General features: G+C 41.5%; 1 protein-coding gene across 2 annotated transcripts; it reads right to left on the bottom strand.

Moving 5' to 3' along the window:
* Positions 1–1073: 1073 nt before the first annotated feature.
* On the bottom strand, positions 1074–22127 carry PCF11 (PCF11 cleavage and polyadenylation factor subunit). 2 transcript variants are annotated; one of them, XM_064409603.1, is made up of 17 exons: positions 21675–22127; positions 16844–16969; positions 14423–14611; positions 13847–14038; positions 11989–13097; positions 11539–11728; positions 10811–11444; positions 10119–10724; positions 9247–10037; positions 7805–7886; positions 6949–7068; positions 6315–6423; positions 4988–5171; positions 4427–4582; positions 3323–3415; positions 2751–2786; positions 1074–2184 (listed from the first exon to the last, which is right to left on the bottom strand). In XM_064409603.1, exons 1-17 carry the CDS (start codon positions 21861–21863, stop codon positions 1975–1977), a joined length of 5016 nt encoding a protein of 1671 aa, XP_064265673.1. In that variant the 5' UTR covers positions 21864–22127; the 3' UTR covers positions 1074–1974. The 2 variants fall into 2 exon arrangements, with proteins under 2 accessions (XP_064265673.1, XP_064265672.1); XM_064409602.1 differs by having other exon boundaries at positions 9247–10724.
* Positions 22128–22707: the final 580 nt, after the last annotated feature.

The following is a 22707-nucleotide window of genomic DNA, read 5'->3' as shown; positions in this document are numbered from 1 at the left end:
AAGAGGCAGTGAACCAGCTTGTGCTCGGGATGACCCGGCTCCGGTCACGTTGTGGGAACCTTTAACCCGCATTTCTTTCCTGCAGTGACGCGATCCTGCTCCTCAATTCCCTTAGTCAAAACCAGCTGGTACCCTGGGGCTAAGCCGGGTTCCTTTGATGGGGGGGAAAAAAGGACGCTGAATTTCCAGAATCCTTTTTCCAGGCAGAATGAACCCTTCCCAGTCAAATTTACAGGCGTGCAGTGATAATTACAATGGACCAAGTGAGCTTAATGAACCATTTAGGGTTTACTTATCCTTGTCATTAAAGAGCTGTCATAAAGCCTATTTCTGCAACTTACAGGTCTCATTGCTGTTCTATCTCCAGTAGACAGAGTAATTTGTTCCCTTTTCTGAACAGCCTTCTACCTATTTAAATCATCATATCTCTGCTCAGTTTCTGAGCTTCAGTTGGTGTGATTTAGAAGCTCACAGTATATTCCAGGACCAAAGAATCATATTTGAGCCAGGGGAGCAGGCTACATCCCTGCTCCAGGAAGAGGTTGCAATAACTAACACAGGAGTAACCCCCACAACACAAACAGCAGCCACACACACCACTGTACGGACTGACACCACCCTGATCCACTGAATTTTTGTTCCTCTGGACTGTCTCTAATTAAACAGCATTTTTAAGTGTCATACCTAGAAAAGGGCAAGCTCACTAGAACTACATCTAGAACAGCTATCTAGAACTACACTCCAACCTTAACAGAAGAATCAAAGTATTACTCGCATCTTAAAAACTGCGTGAAGCCTGGCTGTCAACATGGAAAGGAGGTTTTGCAGCCAACATCTCCTGCACTGCTGATTATTTCTACTTACAGACTAAGGGGGAATTCTGACTCCCAAGTACAACCTGCTAGGACTGTGACATTGCTTTCTGAGTTTTAGTGTTTCTGTCTTGCTCCCAGCAAGTTAAAAATACACTCTGTATCTAGCAGAGTGAATAAAACATCAAAAGCATGCTGAAACACACAACTTTATTTCAATTCCCACAAACACACCCATCACTGAAAGGAAGAGACTCACACTCAAATATATGCTTAGTTTTATTTATAACATTTAAGAAATATTAACATCTCAGGATATCTGGTTTACCATCTAAGTCCAGTCATAAGCAACAAAAAAGAAAATGTTAACTATGTTTCAAATGTGCATTCTTACATTCATTCCCCCCTGTAACGTAAAGAAAATTCAGCTTTATTAAATTTGTGTTTGACTAATGGAAAAAAAAATCATTAAAAACATCTTAACTACCAGGCATCCTGGTTTGTTAATTTTTTTGTTGGCACTTGTGTTCACCACAATCAAGCACTCCGGTTGGTTGGTTAAATTTTCCCCTTCTACCCAGAACTGTCTTTTTGTGAGTTTTTCTGTGGATTTTATTATTTTGTGGTTGTAATTGTTTTTTTAAACATCTGGATATGTAAGCTTGTTCAAGTAACTTTAAAAAGACAAGGAATCTAGGCCTGTCTGTAAAGCTCCGTCCCTTGATAACCCACCTATGGGATAACTGAAGGAAGAGACTTGCTTTCATTTTTCTGAATCTTATTAAGCAAACATTAATTTTTATTAATTTTCAACTGAAAAAAGTAAAGAAACACTGTATTTATTTGATGGTGTGCATAAACATTACACTCCATACATAGCAAAAATATCTTTTATTTATAATTTACATTTCAACAAGTGAAAATTTTACATTTTTTACATATACCATTAAATTTTCACGCATCTACAGAACTTTCACACAATGACACCTGAAACTGTGCAGGCAATAAGAAATTTCAAATACAAAAATGTATTTATTAACCAAACAGTAGTTGAGGCCCTGCCTCAATTGGACATTTTATTCATATAAAAAGTATTCGCCTTCCAGAATTAACACAGCAGCTCTTCTGTTTAAAAAAAAAAAAAAATCATACCGCAGTTTATTTAAACAGACTCCTCAGGTTCTGTTTTGATTTCTGTAGATGCAGGTGTGCTCTCTTCTGCACAGGCAGGAGGGGTGTCATCAGGTTCTTCTTTGATTTTAGGTGAGTCACATGACTCTTCTGTTTCTTGTTTAACAATGTCCAACATCATATTTAGTGGATTTTCTGAAGGAGTCTTGCTGGGAGATGGTGTGCAATCAAACGATGATGTCTACAAAGTGAAAGTCAATGTAGCATTAGCACACTGAAATAATGATTTTTAGCCTCTTACTCCTTTTGTCTTTTTTCAAAATGCAAATACGTTTATGCTCAGGCACTCAAAATCCAAACTTCTACTTTGACAAACTTTTAAGAAAACATATTTTTTTTTAACAGCATTACTTTTTTTCCAACTCCTTTGAAAAGTATCATCAAGCAGTGATGAAGTGCTTAACATATTACCATGAATTATTGTAACTCCCAAAGCATTAAAAATGTCACACACATCAATACCCATCTATTTCATTGTTACAAATTCCTAAGATTACACATCTTACTCCACAATAAATCCATCAAACCATGGCTTTGCTTTATGGCACGCAAGCTGTCATGGTACTCACAAACAGAAATGCATCTCAGTTAATTCTGTATTATAAACTTGCCATGCCCAAGGCCTCCAAGTCTTAGGCGAGAGAAATGAGCAGCACACTCTGAACACATCTGCTCCCTGCAAAGCGAAGAGATGAAGCAAACAAACTGAAAGCAAAATGCTTCCAAAAATATGAAGGAGTCACTTACATTCTGGTAATCTTCATAACAAGATGGATGGTAAATCTGGAAAAAAAAAAAGTTATACATTTAAATATATAAAAATAAATTATAGCAGGATCACTGATAATTAACTGAACAGTGTCTATTACACACTATCATGTAATTCATCTAGAGAAACTATCGTCTGAGCAGGCTAAAAATGATGTCAACTATACCTGCAACATGATTTTGTGATGTTTATTTAGGAAATTTTATCATACAGAAGGCTGGTGAGTGCTGGGAACCACAGAAGCCTGGTGAGTGCTGGGAATTATCTGTGCACAGCTGCATGCAGAAAGAACTGAACCCATACCTACACCCACATACAGAGACATCAATTTTTCTTTCAGCACGGCAGTGTAAGGGAGAGCTAGTGAGGACATAACAATGACACCAGGATTTCAGGCACTTCCAAAGACAAGAGATATTTATGTATTTGGAAGCCAGAAAAACTACAATAAGAGAAAAAGAGCAATTGCCACCTCCTCCTGTTTTTTTTTTTTTAATTATTATGGGGTTTTACTATAAATTAGCATCACATGTAAATAAGATCAAATTACCTTTTCATCTACCCTGATTGCATTCTTCAAGTGCCACTCTTCCTCTTCCTCGTCCCAATACTGTTCAAACTGTTCTTGGCAAATTTCACAGCTCTGAAAAGTTATTGGAATAACAGATAAATAATGTTATTGCAATTTGCTGAACACATGAAATTCAAGAATCTAGTAGGAGTCAAATAAGGTTCTTTTAAATCAAGTATACTAAGTCTAGAACATTATCTTTCCTCCACATTTTAAAAATCACTTTAATAATAAGTGAACCTTAATTAAAAATTGAGTACGGTTTGCAGACAGAGAAAGGATCACCCTCTGGCCCTGAATACTCTTTGTCACTTGAGAAACGTAAGCTTTACTCCTTTAGCTAGTTAGTCTGCAAAACACTTTGTAACAGTGTAATGCTGTCTTACTGTCATGTAAGACAATCCATTACAGTGATTTAACTAGTTTTATTTCGGGCAATATCTTAATTCTTCCCCCTAAACCTGCAATTTCAAGTCAAACAAGGCAGAAATTTTTTAGTACTTCTGTGAAAAAGTATCAACCCAGAGAATAAAGCACAAAAGGTGCTTTTTTAAAATTTAAAAAAAGGCCTTTCTAGTTTCATAGTTTCTTAAAAACTTAGCACGTAAAACTAAACTGTAATTCTAACATTTGTATTTGATTACGCCACAAATTCGGCTACCAAAATACAGGTCTACTGGTTACTTTCAATTTGTGGTATTTCTTCTAAAACCTATCTGTTACCAAAAAAGAAATTTTTGTGTTTGAAAGTACCAAAAACCCAGTAAATCCTGCAGTTATTTGAATGACAAACAACCAAAGGACAAATTGCTTACGTTATTTTCTCTACATAAACATTTAACAAATTAACACACTTTGCCCATTTCAATTTTGCTAAAACCACATAGTACCAATGGCTGCAGATTTTTTTAACTACAAGTTTCTACTACTCCTGCCCCTGGGAAGCAACCATTACATACACAAATACACAATCTATGGAGGGGCTACACAAAGGCCCAAGTACAAATCCTATGTTTAGTAACAAGAATACAGTACAAGCCTTTGAAAAACTAGATTCTTGCTATCTGGCAAGCTGAAACTTACCTCCACTGCTCCAGCTGGTCCTGCTGGGACACTCTGGAACTCCTTCTCTTTGGCAGCTTCCTGTGTCTTCAACACAACCTCTTCATGAGCTTTTTCAAAGAACTGGCTTTTAGCACGCTCCTCTAGATCTGCTATTTCTTCAAATTCAATCCAGTCCTAAGGAAAGTGTTCATTCTCATTCAGACATCCCAAAGCATCATATTTAATGTTACTTTGTTAAAACTGAAATATTTCCCACATGCAGCATTAGCACAGTGTACTCTTTCTCACAATGCAACACTTCAAAAACTTTTACCAAAAAAATCACTATCCTTCAAATTTCATTCACAATGGAATGAAAACAGTGCAGTAAGCAGCTTTAAACTGTTTATTGTCCATCACACAATTGTCTTTTGTATTCTGACAGGCATTTGTGGACCACTTGAAGTATCTAAGACATCACTGTTTATCACAACCAATTCCTGTGACAATGCAGATTTCCACTGCAATCCTACAGCACATGCAGGAATAAAGCACAGAACCCAGCCTGTAATTTACCCACACAAATAATACATTACTTACTGTTAAACTGTAGTACCATCTCCTGTGTGTAATTTTTCTGCTAACATCTTTTTCCGTCCGGTTCTGGCGATAATGCCAATCTAAATGATCTGCATAAACATCTGTCTGTGAAGTAGTGAATCTCATTCCACAGGAGTAACACTGAATTCCAGTGTACAGTCGATTTATAACACTATCATAACGCCTACAAAAACAGAGAAAAATCTTAGCACTTCTTTAAAAAGAAGTTTCTCAGTAAAATGTCTCATTTGCCTACAGTAGCAGGGAAAAAGCACGGATCTGCTCCAAGTTAAAAGTACACAATATGACTACATTTCATCCTATTTTCATAGCACAATCAACTTAAACATTCAAAAAACAATGGGCTCTTCTTATTAGCAATTCATGAGAAACATGCTAGTGTTGTGTCTCATTCCTACTAGTTTTTCTCACCTAATGATGCACAAATAGCAATGCCTTCATTTGGCCCAGCTTTACAAGCTACCACCAAACAGTAAAATTAAAATCATAGAACAGTCTGGGTTGGAATGGATCGTAGAAGACCATCTAGTTCCAACCCCCCTGCGATGGACAGGGACACCTTCCACCAGGTTGCTCAGGGCCCCATCCAATCTGGTCTTGAACACTTCCAGGGCTGGGACATCCACAGCTCCTCTGGGCAATCTATTCCTCATCATCCTCTCAAGTAAAGAATTTCTTCCTACTATCCACAGCAAATCTGTTCTCCAGCCTGAGGCCATTTGCCTTGTCCTATCACTACATGGCCTTGTGAAAAGCCCCTCTCCAGCTTTTCTTGTAGTCCCCTTTAGGTACTGGAAAGCGACAGTAAGGCCTCCCTGGAGCAGTTTCCTCTCCAGACTAAACCATCCCAACTCAGCCTATCTCACAGCAGAGGTGCTCCAGCCCTCTCATCATCTTTATGGCCTCCTCTGGAGGCACTCCCAACAGGTCCATGTCCTCCTTGTGTTGGGGCCCCAGAGCAGCACTGCAGGTGGGGTCTCACCAGAGCAGAGGGTGAGAATCACCTCCCCTGTTCTCCTTGTCACACAGCTTTTGATGCAGCCCAGGCCTGGGCTTCACTGCCTATCACAACCTTAGTGCTGAAGTAACAACACACACCTTTGTGTAAAGCTAAGCTTTCCACATTAAATTTCTGTCTTTTTCCTTTCTCAACTTCAACAAGGCTGACATCAAACAATGCAGGTTTAACCTCCTCAGAACCACAAAGTGACAGATAATATTTTTAAAGCTTTTAACTGTCCTGGATGAACTATGTAGCTACTGCCACGTTGCTATTACTACGGGAAGCCCATTCTACTATACGCACTGTCTAAGTTCTTCGACTATGAAGTTAGTGAGGTCTGGAACATTTTGATCTTCATTCTGATCATCATCTTCTTCTTCAGCATTCGGCTGGGACGATGCTTCATTTGCTTCTAGAAAACATTAAGATATTATTTTATCAAAATTTCAGTACATCAACAGAAAGAAATTATGTCTTCCTAAAGGTTGGTTTTTTTCAAACATTATTAATACAATCTGACTATGGTCAAACACAAGTGTGTAGGAGCTAAATCAGTTATCTTCTGACACCATTTTAAAAAAAGCATAAAAGAAAATAAGCCAGAATTTCAATTGAGGAAAACATATTTCACCTCAGTGTTTGGCATTAAAATTCAGTCTTCACAGATACAGAAATATTTCAGAAGATGGAAAGACCCTGATTATAATCAAGAACAAGTTACAAAAACACAGCACCAAAGACAAAACTGACTGCTCTAGATAGCTGAAATGTAAATTAAACAAGATACTAAGAATTTACTCAATCACGTACACTAAATTCCTTCCCAAAAATAGGGTTCCATTTAAAAAAACCTATACAGGAATTCACAGAAGTCTGTATACTCAGATTTACACCTGAGCTGTGGATAAACTTGACAGAACATAATAAATCTACATACGTGCTGACGTGGAATCAGTTTTAGACAATTTGAGGATTCCTGTTTTCAGCAGTTTAGCAAACAATTCATTCACATCAACCTGTCCAAGGTGGTTATCAGGATATGAATGGGAAAGGGCTCCTGAGGAAGAATATAGACATTAAGGCAGCAAAAGGTTAGCATCAGAAATCTACTTCACTTTTACCTGTGTATTTCACAACACCATTTTCCTGCTGCTTCCCATTTATTTCATTTTTTGTTACAAATTATTTACCAATTCTCTGCTTTATCTAGTGTTTGGCTAATTTTTTTCCCTTGAAACAGGGAATCTTTGTAACAAGATTTTCCCTTCCTTCATAATGTATTCTGAAGTGCTATCTAAGCTGGTTGCCCATACACAGATCTCTACTTGATGGTGATTCTTGAAATGCAGTACTATCCTGGATTCATACTTAGGTATTTCCCCACACTCAATCCACTTTATCACCTAGTTTATAACCTCCCACGATGCTATTGAAGTTTTTCACTACTAACCATTCATACACTGCAATGTTTGCACACCCCAGCACAGCAAGCTAGACCTACAGACTGACGCCTTCCAGAAAAACAGATCAAAACATTTGTTTGTTTTTTCAGCACAACTTTATACCCAAACCACAAGGTTAATGAAAACTACCAAAAGCCTCCAGTGTTTGAGAAAAGCTCCTTAAGAGATGAAGGTGCTACAGACACTGTATCTACACAGACACTTCACTGAGGAGGCTTCCCTTAATCCACACAGACCCAGTAAATCAGGACATTAAAAAAATGTCATTTTTGTGGCTACCACCAAACAAACAATCCAAAAGAAATAAAAGGAATTCTGCTGTTAACACACCTGCAGGGTTCTGGACAAAACTTCCAGGATTTGGCAAATACTGCTGACCTTGGCCATAAGGTTGAGCAGACATGAGAGAAACCTGTGAAAGTAAACATTTATGTAATTCTTTGTATAATAACGTGAGTATAAACTTACTTTTCACATTTCATTATTAACTTCTAGATATTTCTCAATCATTTCACATATACTGAACTCCTTCCAGGAATGAACCATGTCAGTTTGAAAAAGACCACAAATAACTATATGACCTTTCTCCCATTTTAATTTCCCACTAGGAAAATTCAGACCACATCCTTGTTTTGCCTAATATTAAAACAAACAAACAAACAACCCTACCACAATACCTTCAAAACCTTTCCTTCTACTTAACAATCACATTTTCCAAACAGCACTTCCTTTTAAATTGCTCATGTTCACCAAAATAGAGCTCCTCAAGAAATTCAAGTAACCTGTAAATGTCTATTAATAAATGCCACAGTTAATTCTTATCAGAAACTGCACCAGCATTTAGTACAGACACACATCTTGAAAGCAAGACTTTTCAACACATCCGCTACAGTAAGCTATAGGTAGAAAAACAAGTCTTTATAACACATTTGTAATAAAAATGCTTGGAGGTTTTTCCTAACTGGTTGTTTTCAGGATTTACACACTGTTTAAGATTTTATCCCATCAGAGGTCTGCAGAACACATTACCTGCTTTTGTACAATCAGTTAACTCTTCACATTCACTTTTTATCCCCCAAAATTAAAAATGCTTTTTAAAATCTCTAATCTACTGCAAGAAATTACATCCGTTTCATCACTGTAAAGTTCTATTTACTCATTTTGAAGACAGCACTTCCAAGAGGCAACAGCAAAGACAACTGAACTGACAAAGAAGATGGTGCCAAGAGAATTTTAAAAGAGAAAAATGCAGTCGAGCACCTGAGTTCAACAATGGCCCTATCTTCCTCAATTCCCCCGAGTTATGGGTATCTCTCTAAAACTGGCTTGTAACCAGTACAGCTGCAAAAAGACAATTATTTTGGTCCAGTCTAACTTCACACCTCTTATAAAAATTAATAATGTATCATGTAATCACATTATCTTTCATACTTTATATAGAATTCGCTTTTGTTGAAATTTAGTGAGAATACCAAAAGCTTCCAATTACCTGGTTTTGTTCTAATATTGAAAATAATTATTTCAAAGACATATTCTGAACTATGAAGTGATTGCAAAGATCCAGTATTTTGTCCGATCCTTAAAAAAATATTATTGAAACAGAGCAATGCATGTCCTTCTTAAATTATCTAGTGATTTTTTTTTTAGTTTGAAAGTGACTCTCAGCCTGTCAATTCCTTAGAAAAATATTCCATTTTTACAGGAAGAAATCCCGCTAATTCTCTAAAAAAGAAATTTCTGCAAGCAAAGTATTTGATGCAATCAGCTCTTACCTGACTACCTCCCATTGGCATATTACTGAAATTTCCGTATTGAGGACCCTGGAGACCTTTTTCTTCGAAGTAATGTCCAGCTGCTCTCAGTGGGAAGCTCTGTGCTCCTGGGCCAGCTGGCCCATTGAAATTTGGTCCGGGTGAACCATCAAATATATCAGGTCTCTGGAACTGCATTCCATGAGCCGGTCCATTGTAGCCCTGGCCAGGATGCTCAACAAACGGACCACCTTGTCCATATGGTGACATTTCTAGTCTTGAGGCAGGATGGTTAGCTACATTTTCAAAACGTGCACCCTGAAGGCCAAGGGGCAAGTCGAACCTAGAGGCTGGCTGGTGAGGTCCATCAAATCTTTGAGGTATGGCTGTTTCAAATCTTGCTTGTGCCTGTTGGCCAGGTGCCAACCTTGGACCAGGCTGTCCATGAATTCCATCAAATCTTTGCAGGAGAGACAGCTGTCCAGGCTGACCATCAAATCCAGCTCCATGACATCCATCAAATCTCGGACCAGCCCGACCAAGAGGACCATCAAATCTAAGTCCACCAGCTCCCTGGTGTACTGGTCCATCAATCAACCTAGGACCTAGACCTGGCTGACCACGTGGTCCTTCCAGTCTCAGCCCACCACCCGATGGTCCATGTGGTCCCTCAAACCTGAGCCCACCACCTGATGGCCCATGTGGCCCCATGGGCTGACCATGTGGCCCCTCAAATCTGAGGCCACCTCCAAGTTGTCCATGGGGCCCCAACGGCTGTAAATGTGGCCCCTCAAACCTGAGGCTACCCCCTGGTTGACCATGAGGCCCCAAGGGCTGACCATGGGGTCCCTCAAACCTGAGACCACCCCCTGGTTGACCCCGAGGCCCCATAGGTTGACCATGAGGTCCCTCAAACCTGAGACCACCTGTAGGCTGACCATGAGGACCCTCAAACCTGAGACCAACTCCAGGACCTTCAAATCTAGCACCACCTACAGGTTGCCCTGCAGGCCCCTCAAACCTCAAAGGCCCAAGAGGTCCCTCAAACCGCAGCGGACCTCCTCCACCAACCTGGCCTGGGGGTCCTTCAAATCTCAGGGACCCTGCCAGCTGCCCTGGGGGCCCATCAAATCTTAGGGCTCCAGCTCCCCCAGCTCCTGCCAGTGGTCCATCAAACTGAGATGCACCTGTCCCCACCAAAGGCCCCTCAAATCTCATAGCAGCCTGTCCAGCTGGTCCATCAATTCTGGAACTTGAACCAGCAGCAGGACCATCAACAAAAGGACTGCCTTGTCCATCTACCCCAACCCTTGCAGCAGTTGGTCTAGGTGAGCCATCGAACAGAGGTCTGTCTTCCATCAGTGCGCTTATCCTCTGCTTTGCTTCAATACCTCCAAATCTGGACCCTGGACTTTCTGGAAATGGTGCTTTCTCTGGATCTTCATACCTAGCTCTTTTGAAACGTTCAGTGAATGGTGACCTTGGCTCCTCCCGAACACCTAAAAAACCCAGAACAAATCACATAACCACTCACTAATACATTGTCAATTACTTAACAGATACAAAAGAAAGTAAAATCACATACCAGCTTGCCCAAGAAGCTGCCTCTCTTCACGATTATCAAACCTGCAGAGTGCATCTCCATCTGTTTTCTGGAACTCTGCTGTGCTTTTCCCCTGTTGTCTGAGAGCATCTCTAAATTCATCCGATTCTCCCCAGCTGTCGTATGGATCAGAACCTCTTGCTCCTTTAGTAGCACGCTGGTCTTCAAGTCTTCGTCGACTCTCAAGCGGTGACAGGTTTTCAGCAAATGGTCTTGTAGTGCCACTTACAGGAGAGTGTCTCCTTGATCTTTCTGCAAATGGCTCTTTTCTCTCAAACTGTACCCCCCGCTTGGCTTTTGCCTGCTCACATTCTATTCCAGAAAGCAATGCATCAGGTATATGATAATCCAAAATATCATCAGGATCCAACAGATCAAGCCTTGACAATGAATGCTGAACTTGTGTCCTTTTTAGTTTAGCTTTATGTTCATAATATGTTAATTCTGCATCCGATAGAAGAGGTTTCTTTTTCAAACCACATTTTTCCTCTGTAGGGCTATCCCAGACATTACATCTGTGCTTTCCTTCCTGATACTGGAACAGCTGTCTGATCTGATGAGCTACCATGAGAAACTCATCTTGTGTTATTTCACCAGATGTCAAGCGGTCATTAGCCTGTAATGTAAAGTTAAAATTTAGACTTCCAAAGAGACAAGAAAAAAACCCCACACCTGGGACACTTCTATGAAGACACATGTACTAGTATTACCTTCTTAAGTAATTCTCTTTTACTTGCAGATGTCAATTCTTTGGGAATCTGTAAATTGGCATCCACACTTAACCGATGCTGCTGCTTTGGTGCTCGGGGTGATAGAATTCCTTTACCAGCAGGCCAGTTTTCCCGATGTCTTTGGTGAGGGGATTTAACAAGTGCTTGGTGTTCATCATTCTGCTGTGAGCTGAAAACAAGAATATATGTAAAATATAGATTATTCATTATTCAGGATGTAATGGTTCCTACTAGAACTGATCATGGCAAAACATTGCTATCACCTTTAGAATCTAAATATGCATCACCTAGGTATTTCACTAGTAGAAACAAATCAAACCTATCAATATTAACAATCTGAACACTGCCTCTCCAAGTCAACTATACTGAAGCCAACAGGAGAATTTCCACTGACTTCACACAGAAGTTGTTTAAGAGATAGTAACTTACTTTTTGCTTTCTTCCCAACCAGATTTCCACCTCTTGCCTGATTTGGATCCCTGCCAGTTTTCTGCATTCTCCTTTGGATCTGGAGATGCTTTTGCAGAATGCTGGGTGGTTGTCTCTTGGGGTCTTTCTTCTTGGGCTTTTTTCAATCTCCTTGGATCACGCACCTCTTGTTTAACATTTCTCTTATTAGAATTTCTTTCATCTCTTGCTGCTTGTGTGCCTTCCTCAACATGAGACTGCTTAGGGCCTATCTGACGTATCTTTCCAATTTTAGGAGTTGATGAAGTAGGAGATAAACTCCGAAGTCTTCTTTTAGGTGATCTCCTCTCTCGTCTTTTTGGAGAGTGTGTAGATGGTGATCTTGCCTTAGGAGAGCGTGATCGTGACCGTTTTCTACTACTTGATCTTCCTTGTTTCCCACCCTGTTTTTCTGACTCCTCTGTAGTTGTGTCTTGTTTTTGAACAGCACCGTTAATCACTTTATTTCTGCTCCCCACTGGTCTATGTTCACTTGTCTTATGCTCCTCTTTTTCCTTCTTCTCTGTACTTCTCCTCTTTTCTTTGACCTCCTCTTCCTTCCCCTCTGACTTATCTTGAAGATGTCTTTTCAGTCTTGGATCCCGCTTACTGATGTCAGAAGCCTTACTACTTTCACATTCCTGGTTTTTACTGTCTTTAGTATCAGGCAGCTTATTTTTCAAAGGGGATGGCGATTTAGACTTTGCTTTGGACTGTTCAAGTTCTTTCTTCTGTGTTTTTTCACTTGCTTTTGATTTTTCTGACTTCGTTGAGTTCTGTTTTTCAGCCTGTGCTGTTTTGTTTCCCTTGGTCTCAGACTGACTGGTCACACTCGGTGAAAATTCTTTCCTGTGAGATTGATCTTTAGTATGAGAAGAATGTTGACCCATCCTATTAAGCCGAGGATCCCTGTTCACTATTTTGATATCATGAAGTGGAGGACTTGGGGATGGTTTGTTTTTTTCAGATTGCGCAGCAGTCTGATGAGGTGGTTTAACTGTCATATGAGGTGTGGGAGACACGTGTTGCTTGGAAGGTGCTGGAACTGAAGCTATACTAGATGATCCCTGCTGAACACTAAGAGATACAGCCTGAAATTGGAAAAAGATCCAGTATTAATCTGTATGCCACAACTCCTACCCAGAGGTGCCAATACTCTGTCTTGAAACCAAAACTGTAATAGCCATGTCTTCAAAGTTATGAGCTTCAGCCATTGAACAGAAATTGACCCACTAATTGCTAATTATAAGCACTAAAATAATGCATCACCATTACAAATCAAAATAAAACACAGTGCAAGATCAATATATAAAGCAAATATTGCAAAATATGTAATTTTGGCACATGTTCAAATTACAGTGCTAGCTTTCCTATATATTCCACATGCTCTAGGCAACTCAGCTGCCAAGTATCCTATTTTCACACTTCAGTTCAAAGATGCTTTATTTTGTATTATCAACTGCCAATACAGCAAGACTTCCAACTACTGCCAACCAAGGAACCAACTTTGCTTACAATCAGGCTCCCTTGTTCTTTGGGAACAAACATTTGAAAATAGCCCAGTTCACTGTCAGTTTCAAGAGGAACATCAGTCAGGTATCATTCTGAAGAGAGATTAAAACAACCACAAGAATTCCACTTTTTTTCTTTTTTTTTTTTTACATTTCAGTGTAATACTTAAGATTTCAAGACCACAAAAACTGTTCAGGATTACCAGCTCACCTTGCATTGCTGTAGTAGTCCTAAAATAGCTACACTTCCCTGAGTAAAAAGCCAATGTACTTGTACTCTCCAAAAGAGAGACCCCAACTATGAAAGTTTTATCAACTATCCTACTCACCAACTGTGCTTTAGTCTGTTCCAGCTCCAGCTCTAGTTTTTTTTGCTGAAGTTCTAACAACTGTTTTTGCTTTGCAAGCAATTGCTGCCTTATCAGTTGCTCCTGTGTCAAATTCTTTTGTATTTCAGGAACAGCTGGAGGAGTAGAGGCACCAGAAGTGACAGCAGAGGTAGGTGCATTAGATTCCTCTGGCTAAAAACAAAATAAAGAAAAGTTACATTTAAAATCCTAATAAAATCAACTAAATCCATCTCCTTTCAGTGTTATCATGATTCAGTACAGGGACTGGATCATACAGAAGTTATAAACTGCAAGTTTTTTGTCCCACTATGATTTGCCTGCTTTGACAGGTGTAGGGAATTTAATATCAATTCCTCAATGTTCCAAAACCTAGAATTCAATTAGTAAATTAAAAAAACAAACCCTTCAAATATTCTGAATTTATAAATTTCTCTTACCTGTTTACAAAGGTCAGATAATTAATTCTTAATATTCTAAATTGTCAAAAAGGCAGCACACAAACAATGAAAACTACATGTATTACCATCTGTTCTTCCAGAAGGCAGGAAAACTTACCGATTTATTTAAAAACTTAGGATTCACATGGATGCTAGAAGTATTCACATTTGGGGGCAGAGGTTTAATTGGCCAGGCAGGATCTAATGAGTTGACTCTGACATCAAGTGCATATAGTTTCTTCAAAGGAAAAATATCATCCCATGTGGAGCGTAATTTAAATAAACTTTTCCTAGTATTTTCATCCACCTAAAACAATAAAACAATTCTATGGCTTGTTAAGTTAATATAGAACAATTTCTTAAACTTTTCTGTAGAACTTAAGATTTCATTCATTTCCTATTTCTATCTTGCCATTTCAACATACTGAACTTGCTACACAGAATTTATAAGCAGTGCAGACAACACATCTCTATCAGTGGGATCAGTAACAGAAGCTCAAAGGTGCAATTGTTTCAAGGCCATTTGAAGATTTTATTGTGTATTACCATGCTCTGAGAATTTTCTTTCAACTTTTCCATTAGCAAAATTCTCATTTTACTGGCCCAACTTCTGTGGAAAAAAATACAGTAACAAAAGTATTGAAAGGCAACCGCCTCTGAGACAATACATCATTCAAGTGTTTGTGCCGGAGTATAACAACGACAAACAAATCAAGAAAAAACAAACTGGATGGAAAAAAAGGTGTTTTGCTCAGCTGTTTAGTCACTGAAGGATTTTTTCCAACAAATGCAATAAAATGAGTATTAGATAAAATGAAGTCAATTACTATTTCAGTTCAGCTGCAGAATTAGACCCATCTATGTATGAGTCACAGATCAAATGTACTTGTAGGACCAGAAGCCCATTTTATCTCTTTACAAACAATTGGACTATTTTATGGCAGCTAAATTAGAAATTTACAATAAAGCAAAATTCAGTTCATCTCATAACTTGGCTCAATTAAACAATAAATAAAAATATTAAAGGACAAAATACATGCAGCTGTCAAATTTCAAAATCCCAATTCAATCATTAAGCATTGCCTGTGTAGATGATTTGTGCTGCCATTAGCAGATGACATAGAATATTCTGGAAAGTTTGGAGGTTCTTTTTGGGTAAAAGCAGGAGCTTCAATAAAAGTAATTCATACATAGTAATTGGGGGATGATGCCTCTATACACTTTCCCATGAGAGGCTTCACTGAAGTTCACTGCAAAAATGTGCAGGAATGACTAAGCAAACAGTTCTGACTTCAAGTGTTTAAAGATAACCTTAGTGACCATTTACTGATAAAACCCAATGCCTGTGCTGGAATTCTACACACATCTTTAACCAACTAAGCTAGTAGAAATTACTGCCACTTTACACATATAATTAGTAAACATGAATAGTTCTAGCTACGTTACTAGCAAGTTAACATATAAAACTCTGAAGATGAGTTATTATCCAGAGCTTCACTCAGCTGCAACTTTAAATGCAACTCGTACAAGAGCATTCACAATATAACACCAAAAAACCAAGTAAATCTATCTCTATCTGCTCTACACACAGGAGTTTAAATCTTCTACAGTCACGATCACAATCTATTCCTTACTTCATCACACACTTTACATCTGAAAACCATATATAAAGCGTACTGGGATTTCAGATCCTCACTGATATGTAATGATAAATATGCAGAAGCTTCATTCATCTCATTCTTATGGAACACCACTTTCTTCTAACATACAGGAAACCACAGAAGTTAACCCTTCTTTTCTGATCCAACTTAAACCCATTCAAGTCTGGCCTTTCAAAACCTGGACTTTGATAATCTTTTCTCACTGAGGAGTACGCACAATTACTTCACTAGGCTTCAAGATTAAGCCAGTGAAGCCAGAATTAAAAGATATGGCAGCAGCTTCCAATGTTGAATTAAATGAAAACTTTTATAATACAGTCACACATTTTAAGGTCCTTCTCTCACACAGTCACAGCATTTTTTTCAGCTGACAGACCACCAAGAGAACCAAGTGTCAGTGCTACTCCCTCTTGAGTTTAAGCACTCATTCTACACAATGTGAATTATGTAAATCAAACAAATTAACTACAAGAGAGTGAGGCTTAGAGAAATCCACAGAAAAACAATTCTCAGTCTATTTTTGGCATAAGGACTATTAACTATCTTAAAATTAAACCAATGATTCATAATTAACTGGTCTATGCATTATAAAAAGTCCATCCAGTTAAGCCATCAACAGTCAAGATCCTGTTAGTAAAATCTTGCCTGGACAGGAAAGCTACTGATGTTTACACACCAAATTAAGTAATACTTTGCAACTTTCAGCTAACTTAACATGCTTGATAGCAGAAGGAATAATCTTTCACAGTACAGATTTATAAAAACCAATCAATTTGTATAGTTCACCACACAAGAAAACCCAAACCTGAAATCACGTACTTATTTTACCAGGAACAAACTTTGCTTAGAATACAGTACTTTTCTGAAAGTGTATATACCTTTTCAAATACACAAATAAATGTTGCAACTAGGTTTTTAGTAAATGCTGTGAGATACTCTCTTCCCACATTCTTGACAATGGAATCCATTAGGTACATAACGGGTAGCTTCTCTGATGCAGGAGCCTGGAGTAATAAGAAGAAACTGAGAAGTTTAGTACAACAAAAACATACTTTAACCTTTTCAAATAAAGGGATTACCAATCCCAGAAATACAGACCTCTCTTTTTGGTTGCCACTATACATACCAAGGGATTTGGTTTGGGATTTTTGTTTACACAAAAACTTAATCTGAAAAATGGACACTCAGTTCAAAGTATAATGCAGTGGGTCTATCACCAAAAAAAAAAAAAAGGAACACCTTAGGTTGTGTGTCAAAGCTTTAGAAAAAAGGGGGGGAAAAAAGAGGAAAAAAGAAGCCCATGAGACAGTACTGCCGCTAGTGTACCGAGTGTAACCTTTCCCTTGAGGAAGCAACTTAGCACGAAACCATTGTCAGCACTTCAAGGAACTTCTAAAAATCATTTATAATTCAAACCTCCTGGGTGGATTTTTCTGGTTTTCACAGAACACAAATTAGACTTCTGGCAAATAGCCCAAGTCAGTGAACTTCTGTAGCTGTAAATTATACGTTGATTATCACAGTTTTTCGTAAATTACATGTAGAAAAGGTTGCAATTATTTCACTGTAATCCAACTGGATATAGCACAGAGTCCCATTTTCTCTTGGCACTTGCAGATGACGATGGTTCTCATTTCCAAAATGCATGCGAAAAAAACAGTCAGAATAAGAGTTCAAAATCTAGTCAAAACTCAATCATCTGGTCGACTGGGTAAATGCACAAACAAGCTCAGGAACTGCAACCACCATTTTCATAGAAGGTTGTCTTCAAACTCTGGACACAGCTTTGCTACAGGAGGCTTGGGGGGTTTTTTGTTTGGTTTTGGTTGGGGTTTTTTTTAAATCCTTTTTCAAAACTGATACCAAGTTTGTGCAATAAAAGTGTGGTGACCCTGGACTTCCAATTTACAGAAAGCAGTACTGGACCAAGAAAAGTGATTTTAATGCCTGCCAGTGATTTTCACAAAGCAGAAGGCACAGCAAAGTTCCAAAAAACATCAGCAAGTACAGAGACTTGTTGAAGAGGACATGAAAGACAACAGTGTGTGTTGACCATGAACCCCTGGGAACAGCATCCACTTGCAATACTTTAAGTTCCATTCACCATCTGGTAAGCTCTGGATAAAAGCAGAACAACTTCACTCACTGGTCATTTTAAACAGAACAGACTACTAGATTAACGACACCTTACTTGGAAGGCCCATACCATTATCCAGACACGTGTGAAGTGCTGCTGCTTCACCATTTTAAATTCAATTCCTCCCCCTTTTAGGTGGCTGGCAGAAGGGCACTCACTCAACAGTATTTTTACATGGGCAATTGGGCTTCCTCACCCTTAGAAGTGGACTAATTTACCATAACCTGAAACTTATTATTGAAGAGGGCAGAACTCCTTGTTAGTTGGGTGGGAGGGTAGCAAGGGGGTGTCACTGCCTTTGAAGATATTGGAAAAAAGTAGAAACAGGCAGGTGATGCATTTTGTGCATAAAAAGACAAAAAGCCAGCTACGTTGGCTAAAACTAATTGCAGCACATTAGAAGCCAATTTCACGCTGTGACGTCATACTGAACTGTAAACAACCTAATGTGCAAGTGTTAGAAAAAAGCATCACTTAAGTCTCAGACACAGAAGACTGCGGATCTGCAGCTTTTTTAAATTTCTGTGGAATACTGGCTTCTTCTTTGAAGCAGCCTGCACAATGGCACATTAGAAACACTCCAGTTCTGAGTGCTTTCTTTTATAACAAAATGACAGTGCACCACTTCTGACTTTTAGTCAGCTGTGTTAGAGACACAAAGAGCTGTCCCAGAAGTACCTATGCCCAAGAGCTACTCCCCAAGTTGAATTCTTCCATTTCACCAATGCGGAAAGCAGCTCACTACGCTCGGCTAAGCTGGAAGTTTGAGATGCTGGGGAAGCATTAGTAGCAAAAGCACTGGAAGAAGTTTAACTGTCCCTTTCATCATGCATCAGACTGTTACAGCAATCACACACAGAAACACCATCATCTAGGTAAGGGAGCGACTTCCAACCATGGAGCGCAATTAGCAGCTCAGCAGCGGACCCTGCTCCAAACGTAAGCTACTCAGGTGTCGCATTTTAATAAACGTGACTTAACATACGGTTGGAATATTTAACTCTTCTCTTCTGGAAGTGTTTATTATGTCAAGGTACCTAGCACGTATTGCAATAACCACAAAAGGGAATCCCACACCAGAATGCATTTTGTTTCCAGGAGGTCTCTGCAGCACCCCAAGCAAGAAAGATGCCCACACGACCCTAATCAAAAGGCAGGGAGGCGCCGCATAATCACCAGAACGCAGAAGAACACTAACTCTGAGCTCAGCATAATATTAAAGACTTCTTTACAAAACTCCCACTGATCCTTCAAATAACGTAGGAAAGCTATTGTTGGAAATGTGTGGCTCTTTTTTATTAGTTTCCTAAAAGATTTCAAGTTTAAAATAATATCTGGCAATTCAACCCCAAGTCACAAACTTGTGAAAAAATTTGTTAAAAAAAAAAGAAAAAAGCAACTTTGTATACAAAATGGGTCTCGGAAACAAACTCTGCACTATACAATGGTAAATAAAAAGACAAATACATATTTCACACTTTTTATTTACAAACTTTATAATACCAGTCACACATTTCAGAACCATTTATTAAATCGTAAAGCAGACCACTCAAGTTTTACACTAAACAAACTGTCTCCAGGCAACACTTTTTAAAAGTGGCTTAGTAAAGGAGATCACTTTCCCAGAAACAACTAAAAACTTGCCTTGAATAAACTACAGTCATAAACAGTAACTAGGCAAAACTAACCATTGATACAGGTTTTAAGACATCCTTTAAAAAACCCCCACACTTCAGGGCAGGTTCTGAATCACCCAGAAATTAAAAAAAAAAAAATTGACAGCATTGTTATTCATCACAAATCATTTTATACACATCCACTGCCCTTTAGGAGATATAATGGTGAGAGCTATAAGATTATGAGGTCACCTCCCCAAGGAATGGCAAAACTCAGCCACTGGCAGCATTTAAAACTAGACTGGAAGAGGTCTGTGGCACACTAAAGACATCCTGCATTGATAGAAAGACAGATTAAGTACCTTAAAAGATGTTTCCCGCCCCCATCATTAGATAGTACAATTCTCACCATTATAAACCACGATTAAAGCCAAAGAAAAAAGCCTTTTAACACCTGAGATCAGAGGGAGCAAGGGAAACAACGGGGGAGGGGTGGCTGGCACGAATAGGAGGGTGGGGGATTGAAAGAAGAACCCTTTGCTTCTAAAATGCTCGCTAAAAAGGTGCTGCAAACCCCCATGCATGTACAGCGGCTGACTGATGTCAGCAACTGCCTGGGCTGGGCTCAGAGGGAGCCTCCTCTTTCCCTTTTTATATCATGTGCCTTTCAGACGCCATGTTAGGATCCTACAGGCTGCTGCAGTTTCTACAGTCAAGGAGAATTTCTTCTACCACATCCTCAACTAATAAACTTCTCTAGCCAAAATAAAATACGCACACAACGCTAGCGCTGCTCGGGGCACAGACCACCTGAAATCCAAATAGATTATCCCAAGCCTAGGGAATTTTCTCTAGCGAGGCAAAGCAAAAACAACCCCCATCACCACCACACACACTTCTCTAACCGAAAGAGATGATCACCTTTCACCCACAAACTTTTTTACGATATAAGGGAGCCTCCACCCCTCAATTAATCTCTCACAGGGACCGCACTGGGGAAACAGCTTTAACTTACACTGGGGAAATAGCTTCAACTTATACTTAAAGGTCACTATACTTAGCCCTTCAGTGGCGGACAATTTGCGTTCTGGAAACTTAACCTTATTTTCCTTTTAGACCACCCCCCAAGAAAAACCCCACTCTCCACGAGGTCTCCCCGCTCAGGTCCTCTCTAATGGTTGCAGCATCCACCTACGGTAGAAATCGCCTAAATGCAAGGGTTTAGTCACCAGATTCGGACACCGAATCCAGGCTGCACGTCGGGGGAAAGCCCCGCTCCAAGGGCGAGGAAGTGCAGCTGCCCAGTCACGGCCGGGCCGCCATGTTGTGCCTGCCATTTACGCGGGGCTCCCAGCGCGAGCCACGCTGCCCTCCTCCCTCAGCTCTTCCTGGGCCGAGTCCCAAACCCCTCCCTACTCCCAACAGGCTGGCGTGGGGGCTGCTCCCCTCCCTCGAGTCCCCTGCTCCCTGTGCCATGGGGGAGTAGAAGCAGCAGCAGCGGCACCCTTAAGCTTCGCGATGGAAGGAGGAGCCCCCGCCCGCCGCCTCGCCCCGTTGCTCCCTGATCCCAGCTGGGACACGCTTCCCTCCTCCGCCTGTTTCCCCCACGGCGACCCCCGGCCTCCTACACCCCCGGCCTCCCCAACTCCGGCCAAATCCTGCTCTCTCTGTTCGCCCCCTCACTACCAACACCCCCCCCGCCCGGCACTACTTCCTAAGCCCCGGCAGCCCCGGCCCCGCCGTGCCCACCCCGCCCGAGCCTCTCCCCTTCTCTCTCGCCCCCATTCCCGACCCTCGGGCCCCCTCGTCCCCCGGCCCTGCCGTGTCCCCCTGAACCGCCTCCGCCGCTCGGCTCCCCCCGCCTGTCCTGCGGGCCCCCAGGCCGCCCTACCCCGCTGCCCCGGCCGGTCCCCCCAGCAGTATAGGTAGGAGTAGTAGTCGGTGGAATATAAAAACCTTGGCGATTTGCGCCTCGATCAGGGAGACGATGTCCTTGGCGAAGGGCACGTTCTCCTCGGCCAGGATGGTCAGCATGTTGATGTGCGGCTTGCTGTTGAACGTCAGGTCCTCCAGCGACGACTGGTAGTCGCGGCACGCGTCCTCCCGGGCCTCGCTGCTGCCAGCGCTGCTCTCCGGGGCCGACATGCTGCTCCGACCAGGACCCGACCCACCGACCGACAGCCCCCTCCCCGCGATCCCCGCAGCCGCCGCCGAGCGATGCCGATGCCGCCCCCCCGCCGCTGCCGCTGGGCTCCTCTACCGCATCCTCCACGCTGAGGCTCCCGCTGGCTGCGCTGCCGGTGCCGCCGCTCCTCGGGGCCGCCGCCGGCTCAGTCTCCGCGCTCACAAAATGGCGGCGGCGGGCACGGCTCGCGAACCGCTTCCCGCAGCCGTTGCGTCATGTGAAATTGTGCTCAGGAGAAGGGCCGGCGCCTTGGAGAGGCCCTTTTGTCCGCCGGACGCGCCCTGATTGGCTGGCGCCCCGCCTGCGCGGCTCGCCATTGGCTCGCCCTTCACCACAGCGGCCCCCGATTGGCTGGCACCGCCCTTCCTCACCGCTGACGGGCTGCTGCGCCCAAGTCCCGCTCTCGCTCGCGCGTCCCGACTCGCCATTGGCCACGTCTCCCGTCCCGCCCCGCCGCTTCCTCCCGCCTTCCCGCGCTGCCCCGAGCGCTGATTGGTGCTGGCGCAGCCCCGCCTCCCGCCGGGCCCGCCCCCGCCGCTGGCTCAGCCCCCACACGGCAGCGGCGGCCGCTCCCTGCGCGCTGCGTTCGCCGCGCTGTGTGGGAAGCGCCTGGGCGAGGAGCGGTGGCCGTGAATAAAACCACATGAAGTTCCACCTCAGCATGAGGAAAAACTTTTTTTACGTTGAGGGTGGCGGGCTGCCCTGGGAGTTTTGTGCAATCTCCCTCTATGGAGACATTCCAAACCCACCTGGAGGCGTTCCTGTGTCACCTGGGTGCGGGTTTTGGGATAGGTGGTCTCCAGA

Source organism: Passer domesticus, chromosome 2, assembly GCF_036417665.1.
Source record: "Passer domesticus isolate bPasDom1 chromosome 2, bPasDom1.hap1, whole genome shotgun sequence".
NCBI lineage: Eukaryota > Metazoa > Chordata > Aves > Passeriformes > Passeridae > Passer > Passer domesticus.
The sequence above is the reverse complement of the archived record's forward strand: the minus strand, read 5'-3'. Positions and strand labels throughout refer to the sequence as shown.